Source organism: Hyla sarda, chromosome 7 (genome assembly GCF_029499605.1).
Source record: "Hyla sarda isolate aHylSar1 chromosome 7, aHylSar1.hap1, whole genome shotgun sequence".
NCBI lineage: Eukaryota > Metazoa > Chordata > Amphibia > Anura > Hylidae > Hyla > Hyla sarda.
Genome location: NC_079195.1, coordinates 46,900,324 through 46,923,347, shown reverse-complemented (window position 1 = coordinate 46,923,347; position 23,024 = coordinate 46,900,324). Strand labels below are relative to the sequence as shown.

Genomic DNA, 23,024 nt, shown 5'->3' with positions numbered 1-23,024 from the left:
TATAGCCTATACTGGCTATACCATTACAGGGAAGATTTGAATAGGTCACACAGTGGCAGTGCAGCATTTTCTTTTCTTTCGTGGTCACACTATTTATTTTATTGTGGAGTTGCTGCCCCATTCCTATATTTTTTAATTATCTATCTCTATCTATATATCTGTCTATGAATCTATCTATCTATCTTACATACACTGATTAATTATCTCCTCTTTATGAAATATTACTTTATGTGCTTCTCTTGGTGAGTTTTATAAACCCCCATCCCATTAAAGGGGTACTCCGCTCCCCAGCTGGTGTGGGCTTTGGGGTCAACATGCCCACTCGTGACATCAAACCCTACCCCTTCAATGCAAGTCTATGCAATGGAAGAACAACTGTGATAGCGATGCATAGCTTTCTGCAAGAATCAGGAGCTTATGGATGAGCTGCAATTTTTTATTACTCGGCATCACATTAAAGGGAACCTGTGGAATCACTAAAGCCCTGTCTGCTGCCTACATGTGACAGATAGATAAAGCAAAAAATATAATTGTGTATTCTTCTGACTGTCCCATCACTGCTGTAGTCACTTGTAAGTTCTGCAGTGATGATGGGTAAAACTGTACCACAATCTGCGGCTCTCCAGCTGTTACAGAACTACAACTACCGTCATGACCGAAGCTTGCCAGCCATGATGGAAGTTGTAGCTTTGCAGCAGCTGGAGGCCTATCTATCTATCATCTATCTACCTATCTAGTATCTTTCTATGATTCTCACATCTATGAAATTATTTTTTTGTATGGAATATAGAATAAATCCAGCCATTTTTTGCATCTACTTTGAGTGCTGCAGTAGACTTGCTTCTGTGAATCTGCATTCATTCCCTGACCTAGGCCATTTAGACTGCATGCACCAATTTATTCTCTACTAAATGTGCTGCCCTTACCCTATGTTTTTGCTTTATCTATCTATAATGTATCTGTCTATCACATGTAGGCAGCAGACAGGGCTCTAGTGATTCCACAGGTTCCCTATAATGTGATGCCGAGTAATAAGAGAAATGACAGCTCATCCTTCAGCTCCTGATTCTTGCAGAAAGTTATGCATCGCTATCACAGTTGTTCTTCCATTCCATAGACTTGAATTCAGGAGGCGGGGTGTGACATCACATGGAGCGTGGTGACCCCCGAAACCCGCACCAGTGTTCAGAACTAAATGTTCTGAATGCTTGGGAGTGGAGTACCCTTTAACGTGCAGGTACATCATTAATACATGTATGAATGCGGAGCATGTGAATATCAAAGAAGAAACATGGGCATTCTAAGAGGGGACTAAAGGGTCTGGGGAGGACAGTACAGGGGTGTGATTCTGCCAAACAGACAAAACAGTGTCTGGCAGGGTTATTTTCAGGGGGCGCAGTGTGTGGCAGGTTTATAATGATAATTGTCTTCATACAGAGGATGAGGATCTACTGACATAGTGAGGAACCAATGATGTTCAGGCGTCGAACTCTGCAGAGGAAGATGTAGCTGGAAGAAGTCGTGGTGCCTGGACAAGAGGAAGAAGAAACTAAAAGGAAAGACAACAGAGAAGATGTCACTCGGGTCAGTGATATCATTGTGTATTCTCCTGACTGTCCCATCACTGCTGTAGTCACTTGTAAGTTCTGCAGGCATGATGGGTAAAACTGTATCCCAATCTGAAGCTCTCCAGCTGTTACAAAACTACAACTCCTGTCAAGCCCAAAGCTCTCCAGGCATGATGGAAGTTGTAGCTTTGCAACAACTGGAGAGCCACTTGAAACAATGGGATTTTAGACTATGCAGACAATTTTATTTTAGTGGGGGTTCGACTGTTGAGTCCCCCCACCCAAAAAACTGGGCTGCATAGTCTAATATGCCTGGGCCTATTTTTGGTCTCAGTCCAGCCCTGTATCTATCTACCTAGTCTTTCTATGATTCTCACATCTATCTATTTAATTATTTTTTTTGTATTGAATATAGAATAAATCCAAATTTTTTGGCATCTACTTTGAGTGCTGCAGTAGACTTGCTTCTCTGAATCTGCATTCGTTCCCTGCCCTGGGCCATTTAGACTGCATGCACCAATTTATTCTCAACTGTATGTGCTGCCCTTACCCTATTTTTTTGCTTTATCTATCTATCATCTATCTGTCTATCACATGTAGGCAGCAGACAGGGCTCTAGTGATTCCACAGGTTCCCTTTAAAGGGGTACTCCACTGCTCAACACTTGGAACAAACTGTTTTGAATGCTGGAGTCGGCGCCGGGAGCTCGTTACGTCATAGCACCGCCCCCTCATTATGTCACACCCCGCCCCCTCAATGCAAGTCTATGGGAGGGGGCGTGACTGCCGTCACGCCCCCTCCCATAGACTTGCATTGAAGGGGGCGGGGCATGACATCATGAGGGGGCGGTGCTATGACGTCACAAGCTCCCGGCTCCAGTGTTCAGAACAGTTTGTTCCAAGCGCTGAGCAGTGGAGTACCCCTTTAATGTGATGCCGAGTAATAAGCTCCTGATTCTTGCAGAAAGCTATGCTTTGCTATCACAGTTGTTCTTCCATTGCACGCAGCAGTCACTGCACCAATAAACAACACGCACAAGTATGAACAGATCTGTTTATTTTTACAATGCATAAGATCTCTCATTTGTTTCTTATACAGGAATTCTGCTCACACCCTACCGGCAGTAAAATCACATCATGATCATGGCAAGAGTCAAATGACAAATGAAAAAAAAAAAAAGAGAAAATAATTGAAAATATGATACAAAAAGCCCATAGAAATCACATGCAAGGCAATAAAGCAAAAACAGGTCAAACCCAACTCATCTGCCAACAAGTTTTAGACTTTCATGGCTGCCATGGAAAACAACATGGCGTCTCATAAAGTGTAATTGCCGGCAAGTATTTGTCATTTTCTCCCAAGAAATCTCCATAATAAAGAAAACACATATACATACAATATTATATGTTACATAACACAGGTAGCTGCAATGTGCATTCCGTAGTATTTAATACAAAACAAAAGTGAAAGGTTAGTCACCCAGTGACCAAAAAATAGCAAGGGATCAGAACAAAGAGATTCTAATCACATTCTGGAATTATTGCCATCCCATGCGAAAGGTAGTTTTCAAGGTATGACTGTTTTATAATACGTTCACTCCTTTTACTTCTTTTGCTCCTTAAATGGGCACTGTCACTTAAAAAAACACCTTTGACATGTCCTAGAAATAGGAAATGTATTAATTGGTCGTGGTCTCAGCGATTAGGAGAATGAGCGGGGGATACAACGCAATTGCGATCTTTGTCTCGCTGTCCCATAGACTTATAATGGAGCAGCGATACAAGAAGGCTGAGAGCTGGGGAGTAACGCACACAACTACGCACCTACCTCCACTTGTTCTCCTGATCAGTCAGGGTCTCAGCACTGAGACCTTGATCTATCAAAATTTCTCTAGGACAGGCAAAATTGTTCTTTAAGTGACAGTGACACTTTAATATTCATTATTTTGTGCTTAGAATAACACTAAACAAATAGGTACCCAAAAATCGACTACATTTAATAATCCTAAGGCTAAGTTTCCACTTGTTTTTTTTTTCTGGCAGTTTTTGGATATCTGCCACTGCAGTTTTTGAGCCAAAGTCAGAAGTGGATCCATAAGGGAGGAGAAGTGTAAGTTCTTCCTTTATATCTGCTATTCCTTTTGAATACACTTCTGGCTTTGGCTCAAAAACTGCAGTAGCAGAAATCCAAAAACTGCCAGAAAAAAAAACAAGTGGAAACTTAGCCTTAATGGGACAAAAGTAGTTCCGTGCTGGAATATCATAACTGTATCCTGATAAACTAGTGGTAGCCTGGAGTAACCCAAGGATTTTTAATAATAGTAAGAAAAAATTATATCGGTATAAGCATTAAAGGGGTTTTCTGAAATATATTGATGGCTTATCCTTAGTATAGGTTTTAGTATCAGTATGTGTATGCCAGAGCCGCAGTGTGTGTATGCCAGTCACAGTGTGTGTATGATAGAGCCGCAGTATGTGTATGCCAGAGCCAGAGTGTGTGTATGCCAGAGCCACAGTGTGTGTATGATAGAGCCGCAGCGTGTGTATGATAGAGCCGCAGTGTGTGTATGCCAGAGCCGCAGCGTGTGTATGATAGAGCTGCAGTGTGTGTATGATAGAGCCGCAGCGTGTGTATGATAGAGCCGCAGTGTGTGTATGATAGAGCCGCAGTGTGTGTATGTCAGAGCCGCAGTGTGTGTATGCCAGAGCCGCAGTGTGTGTATGATAGAGCCGCAGTGTGTGTGTATGATAGAGCCGCAGTGTGTGTATGATAGAGCCGCAGTGTGTGTATGATAGAGCCGCAGTATGTGTATGCCAGAGCCGCATTGTGTGTATGATAGAGCCACAGTGTGTGTATGATAGAGCTGCAGTGTGTGTGTATTAGAGAGCCGCAGTATGTGTATGCCAGAGCCGCAGTGTGTTTATGATAGAGCAGCAGTGTGTGTATGATAGAGCTGCAGTGTGTGTGTATGATAGAGCCGCAGTGGAAACTTAGCCTTAATGGGACAAAAGTAGTTCCGTGCTGGAATATCATAACTGTATCCTGATAAACTAGTGGTAGCCTGGAGTAACCCAAGGATTTTTAATAATAGTAAGAAAAAATTATATCGGTATAAGCATTAAAGTTGTTTTCTGGAATATATTGATGGCTTATCCTTAGTATAGGTTTTAGTATCAGTATGTGTATGCCAGAGCCGCAGTGTGTGTATGCCAGAGTCACAGTGTGTGTATGATAGAGCCGCAGTATGTGTATGCCAGAGCCAGAGTGTGTGTATGCCAGAGCCACAGTGTGTGTATGATAGAGCCGCAGCGTGTGTATGATAGAGCCGCAGCGTGTGTATGATAGAGCCGCAGTGTGTGTATGCCAGAGCCGCAGCGTGTGTATGATAGAGCTGCAGTGTGTGTATGATAGAGCCGCAGCGTGTGTATGATAGAGCCGCAGTGTGTGTATGATAGAGCCGCAGTGTGTGTATGCCAGAGCCGCAGTGTGTGTATGCCAGAGCCGCAGTGTGTGTATGATAGAGCCGCAGTGTGTGTGTATGATAGAGCCGCAGTGTGTGTATGATAGAGCCGCAGTGTGTGTATGATAGAGCCGCAGTATGTGTATGCCAGAGCCGCATTGTGTGTATGATAGAGCCACAGTGTGTGTATGATAGAGCTGCAGTGTGTGTGTATTAGAGAGCCGCAGTATGTGTATGCCAGAGCCGCAGTGTGTTTATGATAGAGCAGCAGTGTGTGTATGATAGAGCTGCAGTGTGTGTGTATGATAGAGCCGCAGTGTGTGTATGATAGAGCCGCAGCGTGTGTATGATAGAGCCGCAGTGTGTGTATGCCAGAGCCGCAGTGTGTGTATGATAGAGCCGCAGCGTGTGTATGCCAGAGCCGCAGTGTGTGTGTATGCCATAGCTGCAGTGTGTGTGTATGCCAGAGCCGCAGTATGTGTATGCCAGAGCCTTCGCACACAGTGGACAAAGCAGGAAGCAGACAGCTCTGTCCATTGTGTAGTGGTCATTCTGGGTTACTGCAGCTCAGCTCCCATACATTTGATATGCAGTAACTAAGCTTGGCCACTACACAATGTATGGCGCTGTCTCCTTCTGTTTCACTGTGTATGTTGGCACATGGTTGGTCGGCAGGGGTCAGACACCTACAAATCTGATATTGCCGACCTATCCTTTGTCATCAATATATTTTGCATGGAAAACCCCTTTTAAGATCTGTCATGAAGACAACCTCTTTTTCAAGGGAAACCAACGGATCAGCTGATCCTTCCCTAGCACCGAGTGACCAACATTTTTTTTTTACCAGAGAAAGCTGCCCCTACAGCGGGATGTAGAGTTAAACGTCTTGTTATGTACAATGTAATGCATTAAATAGCCTACAACAGTGTTTTCCAACCTGTCTGCCTCTAACAGCTATGAAGTGGCTATTCTTTCTGGCTCATAGAAATGGGGGCCCAAGAAGGAGAGACCCCTCTATTATGTTTATGTGCCATAATAAAGCAGATGGACAGGGGTTCTCTTTATGAGATTTGACTCTTCATGAGACAACTGCTTCAAGTACTAAAGGCATCTTACTGGACAAAGGAATGTCTGCACTGTCACGTTGGCAACAATAAAAGTGTACATTTTTAATCGCCATAGGAAGTCTGTAATAGTTAATATAGACCCCTTCACAGGAACTTAAATTATCATAAAACTTGTTTAATGCTGTGCAAAACATTAACCTTTCTGACACAATTTATAAGAAAAATATGAAAAAAAATTACAAAAATGAAATCATGGCTTATAAAAATAGACCACTAGGGGTCCCCATACCATCCAGGACATAATTCTGTCCAGCTGCAGCATCACCTTCGTCCCAGCTGAGGCACAGTCTGAGACAAAGTCCAGGAAGTGAGGGCGGGACTAGCACTTCCCTGTGCTCACTCCTGTCCTGTGTGAGCCTGTCCTGAGTGCAGCATGAAAACAGTGATGAGGGGGTTACAGATCAGCCTGCAGTGATTGGATGAAGAGACCCAGCACAGCAGATGCAGGGAGGAGGTGAATGCATGGTGAGGGCGGGCTCAGTGCTTACCTTTGACAAGCCCCTTCCTGAGCAGTGGATGTCAGAATACGTGAGCAGCAGAACAGAGGGATTTGTGAACCAAATACAGAAGCTAGACACCTAAAAAAAGACATGTAATGCATCTGCATAACGCTTGAGAGGGGTTGTCTAGATCAGTGGTCCCCAAACTGTGGCCCTCCAGATGTTGCAAAACTACAACTCCCAGCATGCCTGGACAGCCAACGGCTGTCCAGGCATGCTGGGAATTGTAGTTTTGCAACATCTGGAGGGCCACAGTTTGGGGACCACTGGTCTAGATGATCAGTGGTAGTCCGACTGCTAGGACCCCCACTGATCACAAAAAGGCAAGTCATATGACCCTCATAGTAAATGGTGCGGAAGCATGTGTGCTTGACCACTGTTCCATTCTATGGGCCTTCCATATATTTCAGAGCGATAATTTGGCCATATTTGGAAGTTCTATAGAGAGGGAATGGAACGGCAGCCAAACATGCAGTATTAATGATCAATGGGTGTCCCAGGTGTCAGATGGACAGAGGATAACTTTTAATAGTGGGATAACACAGATCTATAAATATACGCAGATTTCTTTTTTTTTTTTTTTTTTTTACTATTATTATTGCCCACAAGACCATCCAAAAGTCTGGCACATTCAATAAATTGGTACCTCAATGGTCCTGAAGATGCCGGATTGTTAGATCTTGTCTGGCTTTAACGTAAACCGTCACACTTCTGATTGAATTTGTACCCTATGGGGAAGATTTATCAAAACCCGTCCAGAGGAAACGTTCTCCAGTTGCCCATAGCAACCAATCAGATCGCCTCTTTCATTTTTCACAGGCCTCTTTAAAAAAATGAAAGAAGCAATCTGATTGGTTGCTATGGGCAACTGCACCACTCTTCCTCTGCACAGGTTTTGATAAATCTCCCCCTATATGTAGACAGGAAACTATCAGGAATACAACAATTTTGTATAAATGTGCAGGTAAACTCAGGTAAACTCTCTATATATAGCAGTCAAGAGGGGATCTGTAGTATTACAGATGCTGGGGGGGTCATAGGTTCCTTAGGTTTGATACCTGTAATTATGTAATTTGAAGGGGTACTCCGGTGGAAACATTTTTTAAATCAACTGGTGCCAGAAAGTTAAACAGATTTGTAAATGACTTCTATTAAAAAATCTTTACCCTTCCAGTACTTTTTAGCAGCTGTATGCTACAGAGGGAATGCTTTTCTTTTTGTCTTGTCCACGGTGCTCTCTGCTGACACCTCTGTCCATATCAGGAACTGTCCAGAGCAGGAGAGGTTTGCAATGGTGGATTTTCTCCTGCTCTGGACAGTTCCTGATATGGGCATCAGGTGTCAGCAGAGAGCACTGTGGACAAGACAAAAAAGAAATTCAAAAAGAAAAGAATTTCCTCTGTAGCAAACAGCTGCTAAAAAGTACTGGAAGGGTAAAGATTTTTTTAATAGAAGTAATTTATAAATCTGTTTAACTTTCTGGCACCAGTTGATTTAAAAAAAAAAAAAATGTTTGTTTTCCACCAGAGTACCCCTTTAAGTTAAACTTTGGGTATACTTGGGATATACTCTTTTTTTATGAAGACAATGGGTCCCATCAGGATTACACCATATATTAAAGGGGTGGTCTGGATTGGAAATCTCATTCTTCAGATACCTTCTTGTGACATTCTGAGTTCATATTGGGATGCCCCTTGTCCTGGACCCTCATCTGTTATCCAGCATGGAGGATCTGGAATGGAAACAACGCAATACCTAATTTCACCTGTGATGGTGCTGGAGAAAAAATGGAAGATTTGCTGCTGTATTCCCCCATAGATTTCAGTTCATTACTGGAAGTCTTTAAAGGGGTTATCCAGGAATATAAAAACAGAGCTAATTTCTTTCAAAAACCACTCCCTGTCTGTCTCCAGGTTGGATGTGGTTCTGCAGCTTAGTTTCATTGAAGTGAATGTCTAGCGACATAATTAGACTTTATTTTTATTTATTTTTTTGCAATAAATATCTTTTTTTTTTGTTTTATAATCTTTATAAGACATATGTTACAGTAATGTACAATTTCTTTTAAAACAGTACTGCACAGGCACAAAAAAAAAAGCACAGTCCTGTAATATAGACAACCCAGCGGCATGCAATAAGAGTACCTAAAATATAAAAATGCATAAAAGAAAAACAATACAGAAGATTGGGGGTTGAATGGTAATGAGAAGAAAAACAACATATTGTGCTGTTCATCTGCATATTTCATACCTTTTTTTTAAATACTATGTTAAAGGAGATCTGCAGTTAAATAAACTTATCCCCTATGTACAGGATGGGGATAAGTGTCTGATCACGGGGGGTCTGACCACTGGGACCCCCCACAATCTCCCGCACGGGCTCCGGCATTGCCGCACTGTGCACCAGCTAATGCGCGAGTAGACGACCTCACTGAGATCAGTGAACATGTCCCCCCATACAGCTCTATAGGAGAGGCGGGGATGCACGAACGCTTAATTCCCGCCTCTCCCGTAGAGATATATGGAGGGGGCATGTCGGCCCGGCGCGCCTCCTGCACGGGAGAGCCTGGGCACCGTGCAGGAGATTGCGGGGGGTCCAGCTGTGGATAGGGGATACATTTATTTCACTGCATATTTCCATTAAGGGGGGAATTGACAATACATATGTCATTATCCATTAGATGGGCTCTATGCATAGTTTCAGTCTTCAAGTTGATCAGGTGAAGCAGTCGATATCACTATTCTTATATATCAGTCAGCGTGTAGGAGTAGCCTTTGTGTCCTGGTGATTGAGGGTCCCAAAGACTCTTCTGACACTTAAAGGGGTATACCGGGGAACACAACTTATCCCCTATCCACAGGATAGGAGATAAGTGTCTGATCATGGGGGTCCCACTCAGGGATCAAGTCCTGGGAAAAAAAGTGAAGGAACTCACCCAAGATTTCCACTCAAGGGCTGGTCCTACTAATAGGAATGTTGCTCCTGCTTTGGAAAAAGTACAGGAACTCAGTTCCCACATGTTCCTGCAGGACTTGACCCCTGGTCGCACTGCTAGGACCCCGCAATCCCCTGTACAGGGCCTGGCTACTCACCAGTCCCCAGAGTGCTCCGGTGTCCTCTCGATCATGGGTGATGGCCTGCTCAGCCAATCACCGTCTGAGATTGCGGGGGGGGGGGGGGTCAGACCCTCTGTGATCAGACACTTATCCCCTATCTCAGTGTTTCTCAACCAGGGTGCCTCCAGCTTTTGTAAAACTTCAACTGCCAGCATGCTGGGAGTTGTAGTTTTGCAACAGCTACAGGCGCATATGTTGGGAAACACTCACCTACAATGTGTTCCTTAGCAGCTCCACATCATACGTACAATACAGGCACCAGGAAGGTCATTGCATTGCTAGAACAGTAGTAGTAATTCTAATTGGTTTTCTCTCATCTGCATTGCAATACTACTTCTATACTTTTCTTTATCATCAGAGTTAACAGAGTTTTACCGCATTCACATAGCATATAGTGCCTAGTGATTTCAGAGTGTGGAAAACATTTTTATCAACCGGTGCCAGAAAGTTAAACAGATTTGTAAATGACTTCTATATAAAAATATCAACCCTTCCAGTACTTATCAGCTGCTGTATGTACCAGAGGAAGTTTTTTTTCTTTTTGAATTTCCTTTCTGTCTGACCACAGTGCTCTCTGCTGACACCTCTGTCCATTTTAGGAACTGTCCAGAGTAGGAGCAATTCCATAGCAAACCTCTCCTGCTCCAGACAGTTCCTAAAATGCACAGAGGTGTCAGCAGAGAGCACTGTGGTCAGACAGAAAGGAAAGTCAATAAGAAAATAACTTCCTCTGGCACATACAGCAGCTGATAAGTACTGGAAGGATTAAGATTTTTAAATAGAAGTAATTTACAAATCTGTTTAACTTTTTGGCACCTGTTTATTTAAAAAAAATTGTTTCCAGGGGAGTACTTCTTTAAGGATGCGCCAAATGTATTAGGAGACCTGTGTTTTTTGGTATATTTTGTGCATCTTTGCAATTAAGGTGGAAGTTCCATGTCTTAATTCCGGTTCCCAACCTGCCCCGGACTGTTTGGGGCCACCGAAGGTTGTCGGGAAGCTGAAAGCAGCTAAAGAGGGGATGTTATTTATTTTGCAAACGTCGTAGCCCCATGAGCTACGTTGTTTATGTTGTTTACGCAACTTCCAATAAAGTCAATGGAAGTTATGAAAATTCGAGGGCTTTCGGCTTCCTAACCACCTCAGGAGGCCGCCAACAGACCGGAGGGGTCTGGGAAACGCAAATTACAATATGGGAATATCCCTTTAAGATCCCGTTTGGACCCGCCATCAAGTTTTTGGGGTATAAAGTAATGGCATGGCTGTATAGGACTGTTGGCTCTGAATCTGTACATACTTCTCATTAGTTAATTGACATCTTTAGTGCCTAGATATGCAAATTAGGATTTGGACCCCACTGGGCATTCCCCTCAGCTGCTAGATTACTGGGAGAGGCAGAGATGACAGATGTCAGTCAGAGGGGTAGCCCCTATACAGCCATGCCTTTACCTTATACCCTGGAAATTTACTGACAGGTCCCTTTTAAAGGGGTACTCCGTTCCCTTGCTTTCGGAACTCCGCTCCCAGCGTCTGAAAGTTATTGTTCCGAACAATGTGTGTGCGTGTTGAAGACCGCCCCTGGTGACATCAAGCCCGCCCCCTTGTGATGTCATGCCCGCCCCCTCAACGAAAGTCTATGGGAAGGGGGCGCGAGGGGGCGAATGTGACATCACGAGGGGCGACCCTGAGCACGAAAGCCTGCATACACATCGTTCGGAACAATAACTTCCAGACACGGGGGAGCGGAGCTTCGAAAGCAAGGGAACGGAGTACCCCTTTAAATGTATATTCCATCATGACTTGATGGAATCTTCTGTTGGAGGTAAATGGCTGGATTAGGTCTGCAGCCAACGATTATTTTAACAATTGATTAGTTGTCGATTATTTCATCCAAAAAAGGGGTTTAGCTGATTATGTAAAATGGTCATTTTAAAACAGTTTCTAGGATTTGATGTGACCAAAAAGCAGCCCCCTCCATTCATCTCTACGGGAGGGGGCGTGACGGCCGTCACGCCCCCTCCCGTAGACATGAATGGAGGGGGCGTGGCGTAATGTAGCGAGGGCTGTAGCCTGGCGGCACGTCTCGGAAAATCAGCGTTTTTGAGACTGAAGCAACACCCGGTACAGGTCCCAGCAGCAGGACCCCCTTGATCAGACATCTTATCCCCTATACTTTGGATAGGGGACAAGATGTCTAAGGCCGGAATACTCCTTTAAAGACTAGGTCTCCATTGAAAACAGGCACAAATCATGCTCTCCAACAACATTTCTGGCTATGTCACATTACTTTTGTCATATTTCTGTGCTTTTCATCAGTATAATTGTATCATCACTTTATTCCATCCATTCCATTATTCCATCCCTTCTATTATGAATAAATACCACTATAAAAGTATAATGTTGGGAACATACTCTTCTTTTAGGGTTGCCTAATGATTCCCTCATTAAAAAATAAATTAATAACCCCTATTTGACTTATATGATGCGTTAAATAGTTCATTTGTCATATGACTGGATATATGTCTTTCTAAAAATTAGGATCCGACTAGAAAAGATAGAATATACATTAATGCAGATCTTTCCGCGTACACATAGATCCAATCTCCATCTCTGTAAATCAGGGAATGTGAGCATATATCCTGCCCATTTATTATAAAAGTACACACACATTCATCCATTCACTCTACTATAAAACATTATATAAAGTATGTCTTCTCATTCTTAAAGTAACACTCTACCTTTATAATCACCCAAAATAAAACAGTAGGAAAATAGTTGACTAAAAATTCCAGAATAAAGTATTATTTAAAATGCTCAATTTAAAGGGGTATTCCAGGGAAAACTTTTTTATATATATGAACTGGCACCAGAAAGCTAAACAGATTTGTAAATTGCTTCTATTAAAAAATCTTAATTCTTCCAATAATTATCAGTTGCTTAAGTTGAAGCGTTCTTTTCTATCTGGCAACAGTGCTCTCTGCTGACATCTCTGCTTGTCTCGGGAACTGCTCCTACTATGGGGATTTGCTCCTACTCTGGACAGTTCCCGGGACAGGTGCCATCAGAGAGCACTTAGACAGAAAAGAACAACTCGACTTCAGCAGCTCATAAGTACTGAAAGGATTAAGATTTTTTAATAAAAGTCATTTACAAATCTGATTAACTTTCTGGAGCCAGTTGACATAGTGCTCTCTGCTGACACCTGATGCCCATATCAGGAATTGTCCAGAGCAGCATAGGTTTTCTATGGGTGATTTTCTCCTGCTCTGGACAATTCCTGATACGGGCATCAGCAGAGAGCACTGTGGACAAGACAAAAAAGAAATTCAAAAAGAAAAGAATTTCCTCTGTAGCATACAGCAGCTCATAAGTACTGAAAGGATTACGATTTTTTAATAGAAGTAATTTACAAATCTGATTAACTTTCTGGAGCCAGTTGACATATATATACAAAAGTTTTTTCCTGGATAACCCCTTTAACCCCAGATAAGAGAGTGGTGTAAGCATTCTTGAGGCCCAAGGTAATGAATGCTTTCCCCATTATTGAGTTTACATGAAAGCTGCAGGACTGACAATCATTCATGTAGGAACCTATAAGATGGTTGATTGGCTGCAGGAAATTAGCGCCCATCTGGGTGATCGGTGATCGATTACACAGCCTGTGTGACTGGGTTGCATGAACAATCGTTGGATCGGTTTTGCGGCCCTTTATATTCATTATTGTCAGCAGGGAAATAAGTGTAGGAACTCACCCAAGATTTTCAATCAAGGGCTGATCCTGCAGGACTCGTGGTAATGGGAACAGTGATCCTGCTGTGGAAAAAGTGCAGGAACTCCATTCCCATGCGTTTTTTTGCAGAACTTGAGCCCTGATTATCAACCACCAAAACCTGTTAACACAGGACAGGTCATGATTTTATTGGCCACACAAACGATTAATTAGCCAACAAATGAGCTGACCCTTTTTACAAGGCTGAAAATTGGGAATGAATGTTCCTAGGAATGCTCATTCACATGATAATCGGCCTGTGTAAAAGGGAAAGCCTCATTTTAGCCCCAAAACCTATACAATTGTGAGCCACTCAGACATCCAAATGGCTGTACAGAGAAATTTAAAAACAGGGAAATGTTTTTCAGTGTTTAGCACAATCAAATTGCGCCCCCACCATCTTCACTGGCGCCCTAGGCAGCAGCCCCCTCGGCCTATCCCTCATTCCAGCCCAGGCCCCAGATGGGTTCTGATAAGATAGATAAATCAAAATCACATAGTCATACCTATAGCCTCCAACCTGTTCCGAAACTAGAAGAAAGAATAGGAAAACCATCACTTGGTTCCAACATGGTGCCAAACGTCCAGAAAGACAATAGTCATCATCATACGAGCATGGGTAGAAAGGTGGAGTGGCACTCACCAGGAACTGCAGTACAAACTTCTTTATTCAAAACAACACAGGCACAACATACAGGAACAACTCTGTTGTTCATGTATACTGTACCTGCGTTGTTCTAAATAAAGAAGTTTGTACTGCAGTTCCTGGTGAGTGCCACTCCACCTTTCTACCCATGCTCGTATGATGCATCAATCTCTGGATTTTTTTAATTACTTTCAGGCCTGAAAGTCATTGATGTGCCCATGGCTAAAAGGAGCCGATAAAAACTGGATCCATCACCTATAGCATAGATTTATACTCTAACTTAAAGGCCATCATACACATTAGGAAATAACTCGTCAGAACCCTCTGATTTTAGCAGAACCAGCTGATACTCTGATGATATGTATGGGGGGCCTCCTGACTTTTCCCTGAAAGATGATGTTGGGGAAGGATCGGCCATGTTGTATTTCCATTCCATTTACATTTCCTTTTGTTTTCAGAGAGATAAGCTGTCGCCAGAGAAATCTGACAGCAGCTTACCTCTCCTCTCTCCATTCAGAACACGTGAACGCTCGGCAGTTGTAAACATTCATGTCCATAAAGGAATCTAGAGCGATAGCTGTCGGCCAAATAAATGTTCAGCAGACAGCTATGCCATCTATATTGGCACCTTGGCAGTGATCTGCTGTGAAGAACTACATTACCCTTTGGTCTGCTATACTGTATATGTTATACATGGAGACGATAATGTGAGGAAAATTGCAATTTATGTAATTATATAATTGAAAAATGAGCCCAATGAGGGATGACTCTTAGACCACCTTTGATATTTAAGACCAGTGGTCTCAAACGGTGGCCCTCCAGATGTTGCGAAACTTCAACTCCCAGCATGCCCGGACAGCCAACGGCTGTCCGGGCATGCTGGAAGTTGAAGTTATGCAACATCTGGAGGGCCACCATTTGAAACCACTATTTTAGACAATAGAGCTTTACACTTCTATAAGAGGAATGTTTAAAGTGTTACTGCCATTTGTACAAACTTTTGACATGTGGTCCAGACAAACCCAGTGCAAACTAAACTTTTGACATCTCCGGACGACCTGTCAAAATGTTTGTACAGATGACAATAATCAGGGGTCAAGTCCTGGGAAAAAAATGTGTGGGAACTAACCCAAGATTTTCACTTAAAGGGGTGCTCCGCCCCTAGACATCTTATCCCTTATCCAAAGGATAGCGGATAAGATGTCTGATCGTTGGGGTCCTGCCACTGGGGACTCCCGCGTTCTCCCTGCTGCACCCGGCATTCGTTTAGAGTGTTGGGTGACGCGCCGAAGGCTCGTGACATCACGGACCCTCAATGCAAGTCTATGGGATGGGGCGTGATGGCCGTCATGCCGTCCTCCCATAGACTTGCATTGAGGGGGCATGGCAGTGACGTCAGGAGCCTCTGCCCCCTTCGCCAGTCATTCGGCACTGAGCAAAGTTCGCTCTGTGCACAGAATGTCTGGGGTGCCACAGCCGAGATCGTGGAGGTCCCCAGTGGCGGGACCCCTGCAATCAGACATCTTATCACCTATCCTTTGGATAGGGGATAAGATGTCTAGGGGCAGAGACCTCTTTAAGGGCTGGTCCTGCAGGACTCCTACTAATAGGAACTGCGTTCCTGCAGGACTTGAGCCCTGACAATAATACTTTAAAGGGGTACTCCGGTGAAAACCTTTTTTCTTTTAAATCAACTGGTGGCTGAAAGTTAAACATATTTGTAAATTACTTCTATTAAAAAATATTAATCCTTCCAGTACTTATTAGCTGCTGAATGCTACAGAGGAAATTCCTTTCTTTTTGGAACACCGATGACATCACGAGCACAGTGCTCTCTGATGACATCTCTGTCCATTTTAGTAACCATGCATAGCAGAGGCATGCTAAGGGCAGCATGGTGGCTCAGTGGTTAGCACTGCTGTCTTGCAGTGCTGGGGAATTGGGTTCAAATCCCACTAAGGACAACAATAAATAAAGTGTTATTATTATTATAACAACGTCAGCAGAGAGCACTGTGCTCGTGATGTCATCAGAGAGCATTCCAAAAAGAAAAGAATTTCCTCTGTAGTATTCAGCAGCTAATAAGTACAGGAAGGATTAAAAAATTTTAATAGAAGTAATTTACAAATATGTTTAACTTTCTGCCACCCGTTGATTTGAAAGAAAAAAGGTTTTCACCGGAGTACCCCTTTAAACTGCAGCATGAAACTTAGACACTGTACAGAGAATAAGGCCCCACTACCCAATCACATTTTCTTATTTATGCTGTTTAAAAAACAAAAAAATCGAAAAAAAAAAACCTGACGTATAAGAAAAAGCTTGGTATGGTAATATACATGCCATATTGTAAATAAATAAATATATACATTACTTTACATCTGTCCGCTATTTCCTTCACACCAGGAAGGTTTTCTGTATTGGAATCTGTATGTCATACCATACCGGATGTAAGACTAGAAGCATAGAGCATTTTGTTATTTGGTGGCAGAGAGGAATACAAAAGCAGAGGACCAGAAACGAGATCAATTAAACCACAAGGAATTAGTTCTATGTATAAACCGGCCTCAAGTCCTTCACTTGAAATTGGCGTAATCGGAAAATATGTCAATAAAGTCTTGTACCACCTTGTAGCAGAATTCATACTGTTCCTGCAAAAGAGAAGAATGAGCACAACTCAACAGATATATACAAAGCAACTTAAAGGGGTACTCGGGTGGAAAATATATTTTTAAAATCAACTGGTGCCAGAAAGTTAAACAGATTTGCAATTGACTTCTATTAAAAAATCTTCACCCTTCCAGTACTTTTTAGCAGCTGTATGCTACAGAGGAAATTCTTTTCTTTTTGAATTTCTTTTTTGTCTTCTCCACAGTGCTCTCTGCTGACACCTGATGCCCATATCAGGAATTGTCCAGAGCAGGAGAAAATCACCCATAGAAAACCTATGCTACTCTGGACAGTTCCTGATATGGGCATCAGGTGTCAGCAGAGAGCACTGTGGACAAGACAAAAAAGAATTTCCTCTGTAGCATACAGCTGCTAAAAAGTACTGGAAGGGTGAAGGTTTTTTAATAGAAGTAATTTCTGGCACCAGTTGATTTAAAAAAAAAAATGTTTTCCACCCGAGTACCCCTTTAATAAACAGTGTTGTATAAAAATATCCTACCATTTTTAGCCTACAGCTCCAATGCAGACCTATGTAAAAAATTATAGTCTGTAATCATACTCCCTTCCATCTGATCCTTACTTCTTACTAACAAACCATATGAAGGTTAGTTGCAAGGCCAAAAAGGAGGACGCAAAACCCCCTCTCGTAGTAGAGAGCAATGCTTATGGTGTCGAGGGAGCTGAGTGATCTGAGGTTCCAAAGGCCCAAATGTTTGCCCAAATGTTGGTGATTCTTAGCTGGTTTTTACTTATAAAATGCATTAATGATAACAAAATAACACTAAGTACCAGCATTTAATTGTAATCTATGGGAACAACAGGCAGTGAGTATTTATTTCTCCTGCAGAACCTCAACAGGTGAAATAAGTACTACACAATGCCTGTTAAAGGGGCACTCCGGTGGGGGAAAAAAAAATTTCAACAGATTTGTAAATTACTTAATATTAAAAAATCTTAATCCTTCCAGTACTTATCAGCTGCTTTATGCTCAACAAGAAGTTGAATTGTTCTTTTCTGTCTGACCACAGTGCTCTCTGCTGACACCTCTGTCCATGTCAGGAATTGTCCAGAGTAGAAGTAAATCCCCATAGGAAACCTCTCCTGCTCTCGACAGTTCCTGACATGGACAGGGGTGTCAGCAGAGAGCACTGTGGTCAGACAGAAAAGAACTACACAATTTCCTCTGTAGTATACAGAAGCTGATAAGTACTGGAAGGATTAAAGGGGTACTCCGGGAGAAATTATTATTATTTTTTTTCAAATCAACTGGTGTCAGAAAGTTAAACAGATTTGTAAATTACTTCTATTAAAAACTCTTAATCCTTCCAGTACTTATTAGCGTCTGTATACTACAGAGGAAATTCTTTTCTTTTGGGATTTCCTTTCTGTCACGACCACAGTACTCTCTGCTGACACATCTGTCCATTTTAAGAACTGTCCAGAGTAGCATATGTTTGCTATGGGGATTTTCTTCTGCTTTGGACAGTTCCTGACATGGACAGAGGTGTCAGCAGAGAGCACTGTGGTCGTGACAGAAAATAAATCCAAAAAGAAAAGAATTTCCTCTGAAGTATACAGCTGCTAATAAATACTGGAAGGATTAAGATTTAAAAGTTATGTTTAACTTTCTGGCATCAGTTGATTTAAAAAAATAAAAATAAATAATAAAGTACTTATCAGCTGCTGTATGCTCCAGAGGAAGTTGTATAGTTTTTTTCCAGTCTGACCACAGTGCTCTCTGCTGCCACCTCTGTCCGTGTCAGGAACTGTCCAGAGCAGGAGATGTTTGCTATGGGGATTTGCTCCTGCTCTGGGCAGTTCCTGACACGGACAGAGGTGGCAGTAGAGAGCACTGTGGTCAGACTGGAAAAAAAAACCACACAACTTCATCTGGAGTATACAGCAGCTGATTAGTACTGGAAGGCTTAAAATGTTTAAATAGACGTAATTTTCAAATCTGCACATCTTTATGGCACCAGTTGATTTGATCATTTTGCCCTCCGGAGTACCCCTTTAATATAGCAATGCATTGATGGACAGCCTCCATGTGCTGCTATACAGGCTCAGTTGCCATAAGTACTGAGAAACTCTCCCTCAAAAGCAAAGCTTCTAGGGTAGAACAAAGTCATGCATACTAAATTAGAGCATACTAGATTAGAAGTATGCTACAAATCCCATACTAATCCGGAAAAAAAAAACATACCGTATATACTCGAGTATAAGCCATCCCGAATATAAGCTGAGGCCCCTAATTTCACCCCAAAAACCCAGGAAAAGTTATTGACTCGACTATAAGCCTAGGGTGGGAAATACATCATCCCCCCTGTCATCATCACCCTCCTCACTTTCCCCCCTTCATAATCACCACCTGTCAATCCCTTCTCAGTGGTCTTCAACCTGCGGACCTCCAGATGTTGCAAAACTACAGTCCAGGCATGCTGGGAATTGTAGTTTTGAAACATCTGGAAGTCTGCAGGTTGAAGACCACTGCGGCCTTCGTCATCATCCAGACCCCCCCCCCCCCCTTTAGTTTTCCAATCACCTCCCCTCTGTGGGAAGGAAGGGTGAGCTGGTCCGGGCCATCTATGCTGCAGGGACCGTCCGGTGGGGAGGGTTAGTCGTTCCGGGCTGTCCATCTTCACCGGGAGGCCCTCTTCTCCACTCCGGGCCGCCCCCCGCCCCCCCCCCGGTGAAGATGGACAGCCCGGAACGACTAATCCTCCCCACCGGACGGTCCCTGCAGCATAGATGCCCCGGCCAGCTCACCTTTCCTTCCCACCGAGGGGAGGCGAGTAGAAAACAAAAGGGGGTCTGGATGGTGACGAAGGCCGCAGTGGTCTTCAATCTGCGGACCTCCAGATGTTTCAAAACTACAACTCCAAGCATGCCTGGACAGCCGACGGCTGTCCGGGCATGCTGGGAGTTGTAGTTTTGCAACATCAGGAGGTCCGCAGGTTGAAGACCACTGAGATGGGATTGACAGGCGGAGATGGACGGCCCGGACCAACGTTTTTTTGTTCACTCTAGTATAAGCCGAGGGGGGCGTTTTCAGCACGAGAAATAGTGCTGAAAAACTCGGCTTATACTCGAGTATATACGGTATGTTTTCTATGAAATCAGATGCATATGGTGGTACATGAAGGACTCATACAATTCTTTGAGTAGGCTCTTCAATTCTACAGAGCCATCGATTGGTCATGTGTATGAGCCTTTAGGCTTCGTGATGAATAATTCACTACAGACATGTCTTAGTGAGTTATGAAGCAAGCTGTGTGTACTACTAAATTCCGCCCCTCTTACCAGTGTTTGCACCATGTGCGGCCGCTGCATTCGTAAACTTTTCACAGTCTGAAAAACGTCGAGTAGCCCTTCTGCCTTCACCCGCTCCAGGATATTGCTGAGGGCAATAAACGTCCCCGTTCTGCCAGCACCGGCACTAGATAGAAACACAAAAACCAAACATCAAAACCGTCTTCTGCAACTCATACGGCTGTAGTTGATTACAGAACATTATTATTTATATTATATTTCATGTGCATTATCCCCTGAAGTCAAAGACAGCTTCTACATGTCTCACAGAGTTCTTAAAGGGGTTCTCCGTTGGAAAACTTTTTTTTTTTTTTAAATTACTTCTATTAAAAAAATCTTAATCCTTCCAGTACTTATTAGCTGCTGAATACTACAGAGGAAATTCTTTTCTTTTTGGAACACCCAGCTCTCTGCTGACATCACCAGCACAGTGCTCTCTGCTGACATCTCTGTCCATTTTAGGAACTGTCCAGAGCAGCATATGTTTGCTATGGGGATTTTCTTCTACTCTGGACAGCTCTTCATAGGCCCCTCAATGCAAGCCTATGGGAGGGGGCGTGATAGCTGTCACGCCCCCTCCCATAGGCTTGCATTGAGGGGCGGAGCGTGACATTACACGGGGGCGGAGGCGTGACGTCACACACCGTCGGCCCTGTGGTCGCCGGTAATCAGACCCGGAGTGAACACACTCCGGGGACTGATTACAAACGGGGTGCCGCGTGCAAGATCACGGGGGTCCCCAGTGGTGGGACTCCCGCGATCAGGCATCTTATCCCCTATCCTTTGGATAGGGGATAAGATGTCTAAGCACCGGAGTACCCCTTTAATTTTACTTGTGTATCCTGATTTGTATAGTGTCCTGACTTCAGTTTACCTGTTTACTCCCTTCATTCCTGGTAAACCTGCCGCTAGATCTCCTGGTGTCCTGTTTATATTCCCATTCCTCTGTTTATTGCCTAGGTTAGACACTGACTTCATATGCAACCAGTTAGGGATACAGGCCCATGTGGACTCACCTGCAGTGTACAATAATAGGGTGGTTGCCCGTCTGTTGCTGCTGTTTCTGGACGGCTGCAATGAGATCGATCATACCCTTCCCTTCTGCAGGGATTCCTATCTCAGGCCAGCCATGGAAGTGGAACTGTCGGACCAGTCGTGCCTGCTTTTCCTGCCATAAAATATAACAAAATAATCATTCCTGGCACCTGCTTCAGATAATCTGAAGTCTCACAAGGTACCACTCTATTTTTTGCTGTGAATCAGCCAAAATATGGTAAAAATTATGAGAGAGAAATGGGTCCATATTTAGAGATGAGCGAACTTACAGTAAATTCGATTCGTCACGAACTTCTCGGCTCGGCAGTTGATGACTTTTCCTGCATAAATTAGTTCAGCTTTCAGGTGCTCCGGTGGGCTGGAAAAGGTGGATACAATCCTAGGAAAGAGTCTCCTAGGACTGTATCCACCTTTTCCAGCCCACGGGAGCACCGGAAAGCTGAACTAATTTACGCAGGATAACTGCCGAGCCGAGAAGTTCGTGACGAATCGAATTTACTGTAAGTTCGCTCATCTCTATCCATTTTCTAAAATGAAGCCCAAGGTAAAAAAAAAAAAAACTTTATTGAAAGGTACCCATCCCCAAAACATTACCTTTATTATGTTGGTCTTCATAAAGTAAAAAAAAAAGTTTCCTGCGTTTGTACCTATAGGCAAAGGAGTCTTGTTGTCATATAAATGACCGATGTCTATCAGTGTTTTAAAAGGGGTACTCCGGTGGAAAACAATATATTTTTTTAAATCAACTGATGCCAGAAAGTTAAACAGATTTGTAAATAACTTCTATATAAAAATCTTAATCCTTCAAGTACATATCAGCTGCTATATGCTCCAGAGGAAGTTGAGTGGTTCTTTTCTGTCTGACCACAGTGCTCCCTGCTGACACCTCTGTCCATGTCAGGAACTGTCCAGAGCAGCATAGGTTTGCTATGGGGATTTGCTCCTTCTCTGGACAATTCCTGACATGGACAGAGATGTCAGCAGAGAGCACTATGATCAGACAAAAAAGAAATTCAAAAAGAAAGGAACTTCCTGTGGAGCATACAGCAGCTGATAAGTACTGGAAGGAATAAGGTTTTTATATAGTAACGTTCTGACACCAGTTTATTATCAAAAAAAAATTTCCACTGGAGTACCCCTTTAACTCATATGTCACAGTTGGAGTCTATAGAACTCCAAAAATATGCAGGAATAAACTGATTTTAAAACATTTATAAAAAATAAATAAAATAAAAAGCAGCAAAACACAGTGGCAGTTTTTCAGGCGTCTTTTCTGGACAAAAAAATATGCTGGCAAAAAAACAAGCGGAAACTTGGCCTTTGAGTAGGGTCACATGAGCACATCGGCAGCATACTTCCCGCTGCGGGTACGCCAATGGAAGTCACAAGAGCGAGCTCCCTGCTGTGTATGGGTAGCTCTGTATGTCCGCTCGCAGCAAGGAGCTCACTCTTGTGACTACCCGGAAATACACTGCTGATGCACTCCGTGTGATCCTACCCTTAGAGTGTATTTACGTATCATTTTTCTTTCCTTTGTTGATGTATGATATGATATTCTGAAGGTTGGCGAGAAGAATGGAAAGGAAAATTAAAGGGGTACTCCGGTGAAAACCTTTTTTCTTTTAAATCAACTGGTGCCAGAAAGTTAAACATATTTGTAAATGACTTTTATAAAAAAAAATCTTAATCATTCCAGTACTTATTAGCTGCTGAATGCTACAGAGGAAATTCCTTTCTTTTTGGAACACTGATGACATCACGAGCACAGTTCTCTCTGCTGACATCTCTGTCCATTTTAGCAACCGT

The 23,024-nt window shown here is 43.0% G+C and overlaps 1 protein-coding gene across 9 annotated transcripts in view; it reads right to left on the bottom strand.

Annotated features, from left to right (window-relative positions):
- Window positions 1-16,330: 16,330 nt before the first annotated feature.
- PTPRE (protein tyrosine phosphatase receptor type E) overlaps window positions 16,331-23,024 on the bottom strand; it is a 245,356-nt gene continuing 238,662 nt past the window's right edge. For 6 of the 9 annotated variants that reach the window (XM_056528880.1, XM_056528882.1, XM_056528883.1 and 3 more), the window contains 3 exons: window positions 21,179-21,330; window positions 20,154-20,289; window positions 16,331-16,834 (listed from right to left, as the gene is read on the bottom strand). In XM_056528880.1, coding sequence (XP_056384855.1) covers window positions 16,760-16,834; window positions 20,154-20,289; window positions 21,179-21,330 — 363 coding nt within the window. In that variant the 3' untranslated portion in view covers window positions 16,331-16,759. The remainder of the gene's footprint in view (window positions 16,835-20,153; window positions 20,290-21,178; window positions 21,331-23,024) is intronic. The other 3 variants (XM_056528879.1, XM_056528887.1, XM_056528888.1) reach the window with 1 other exon arrangement.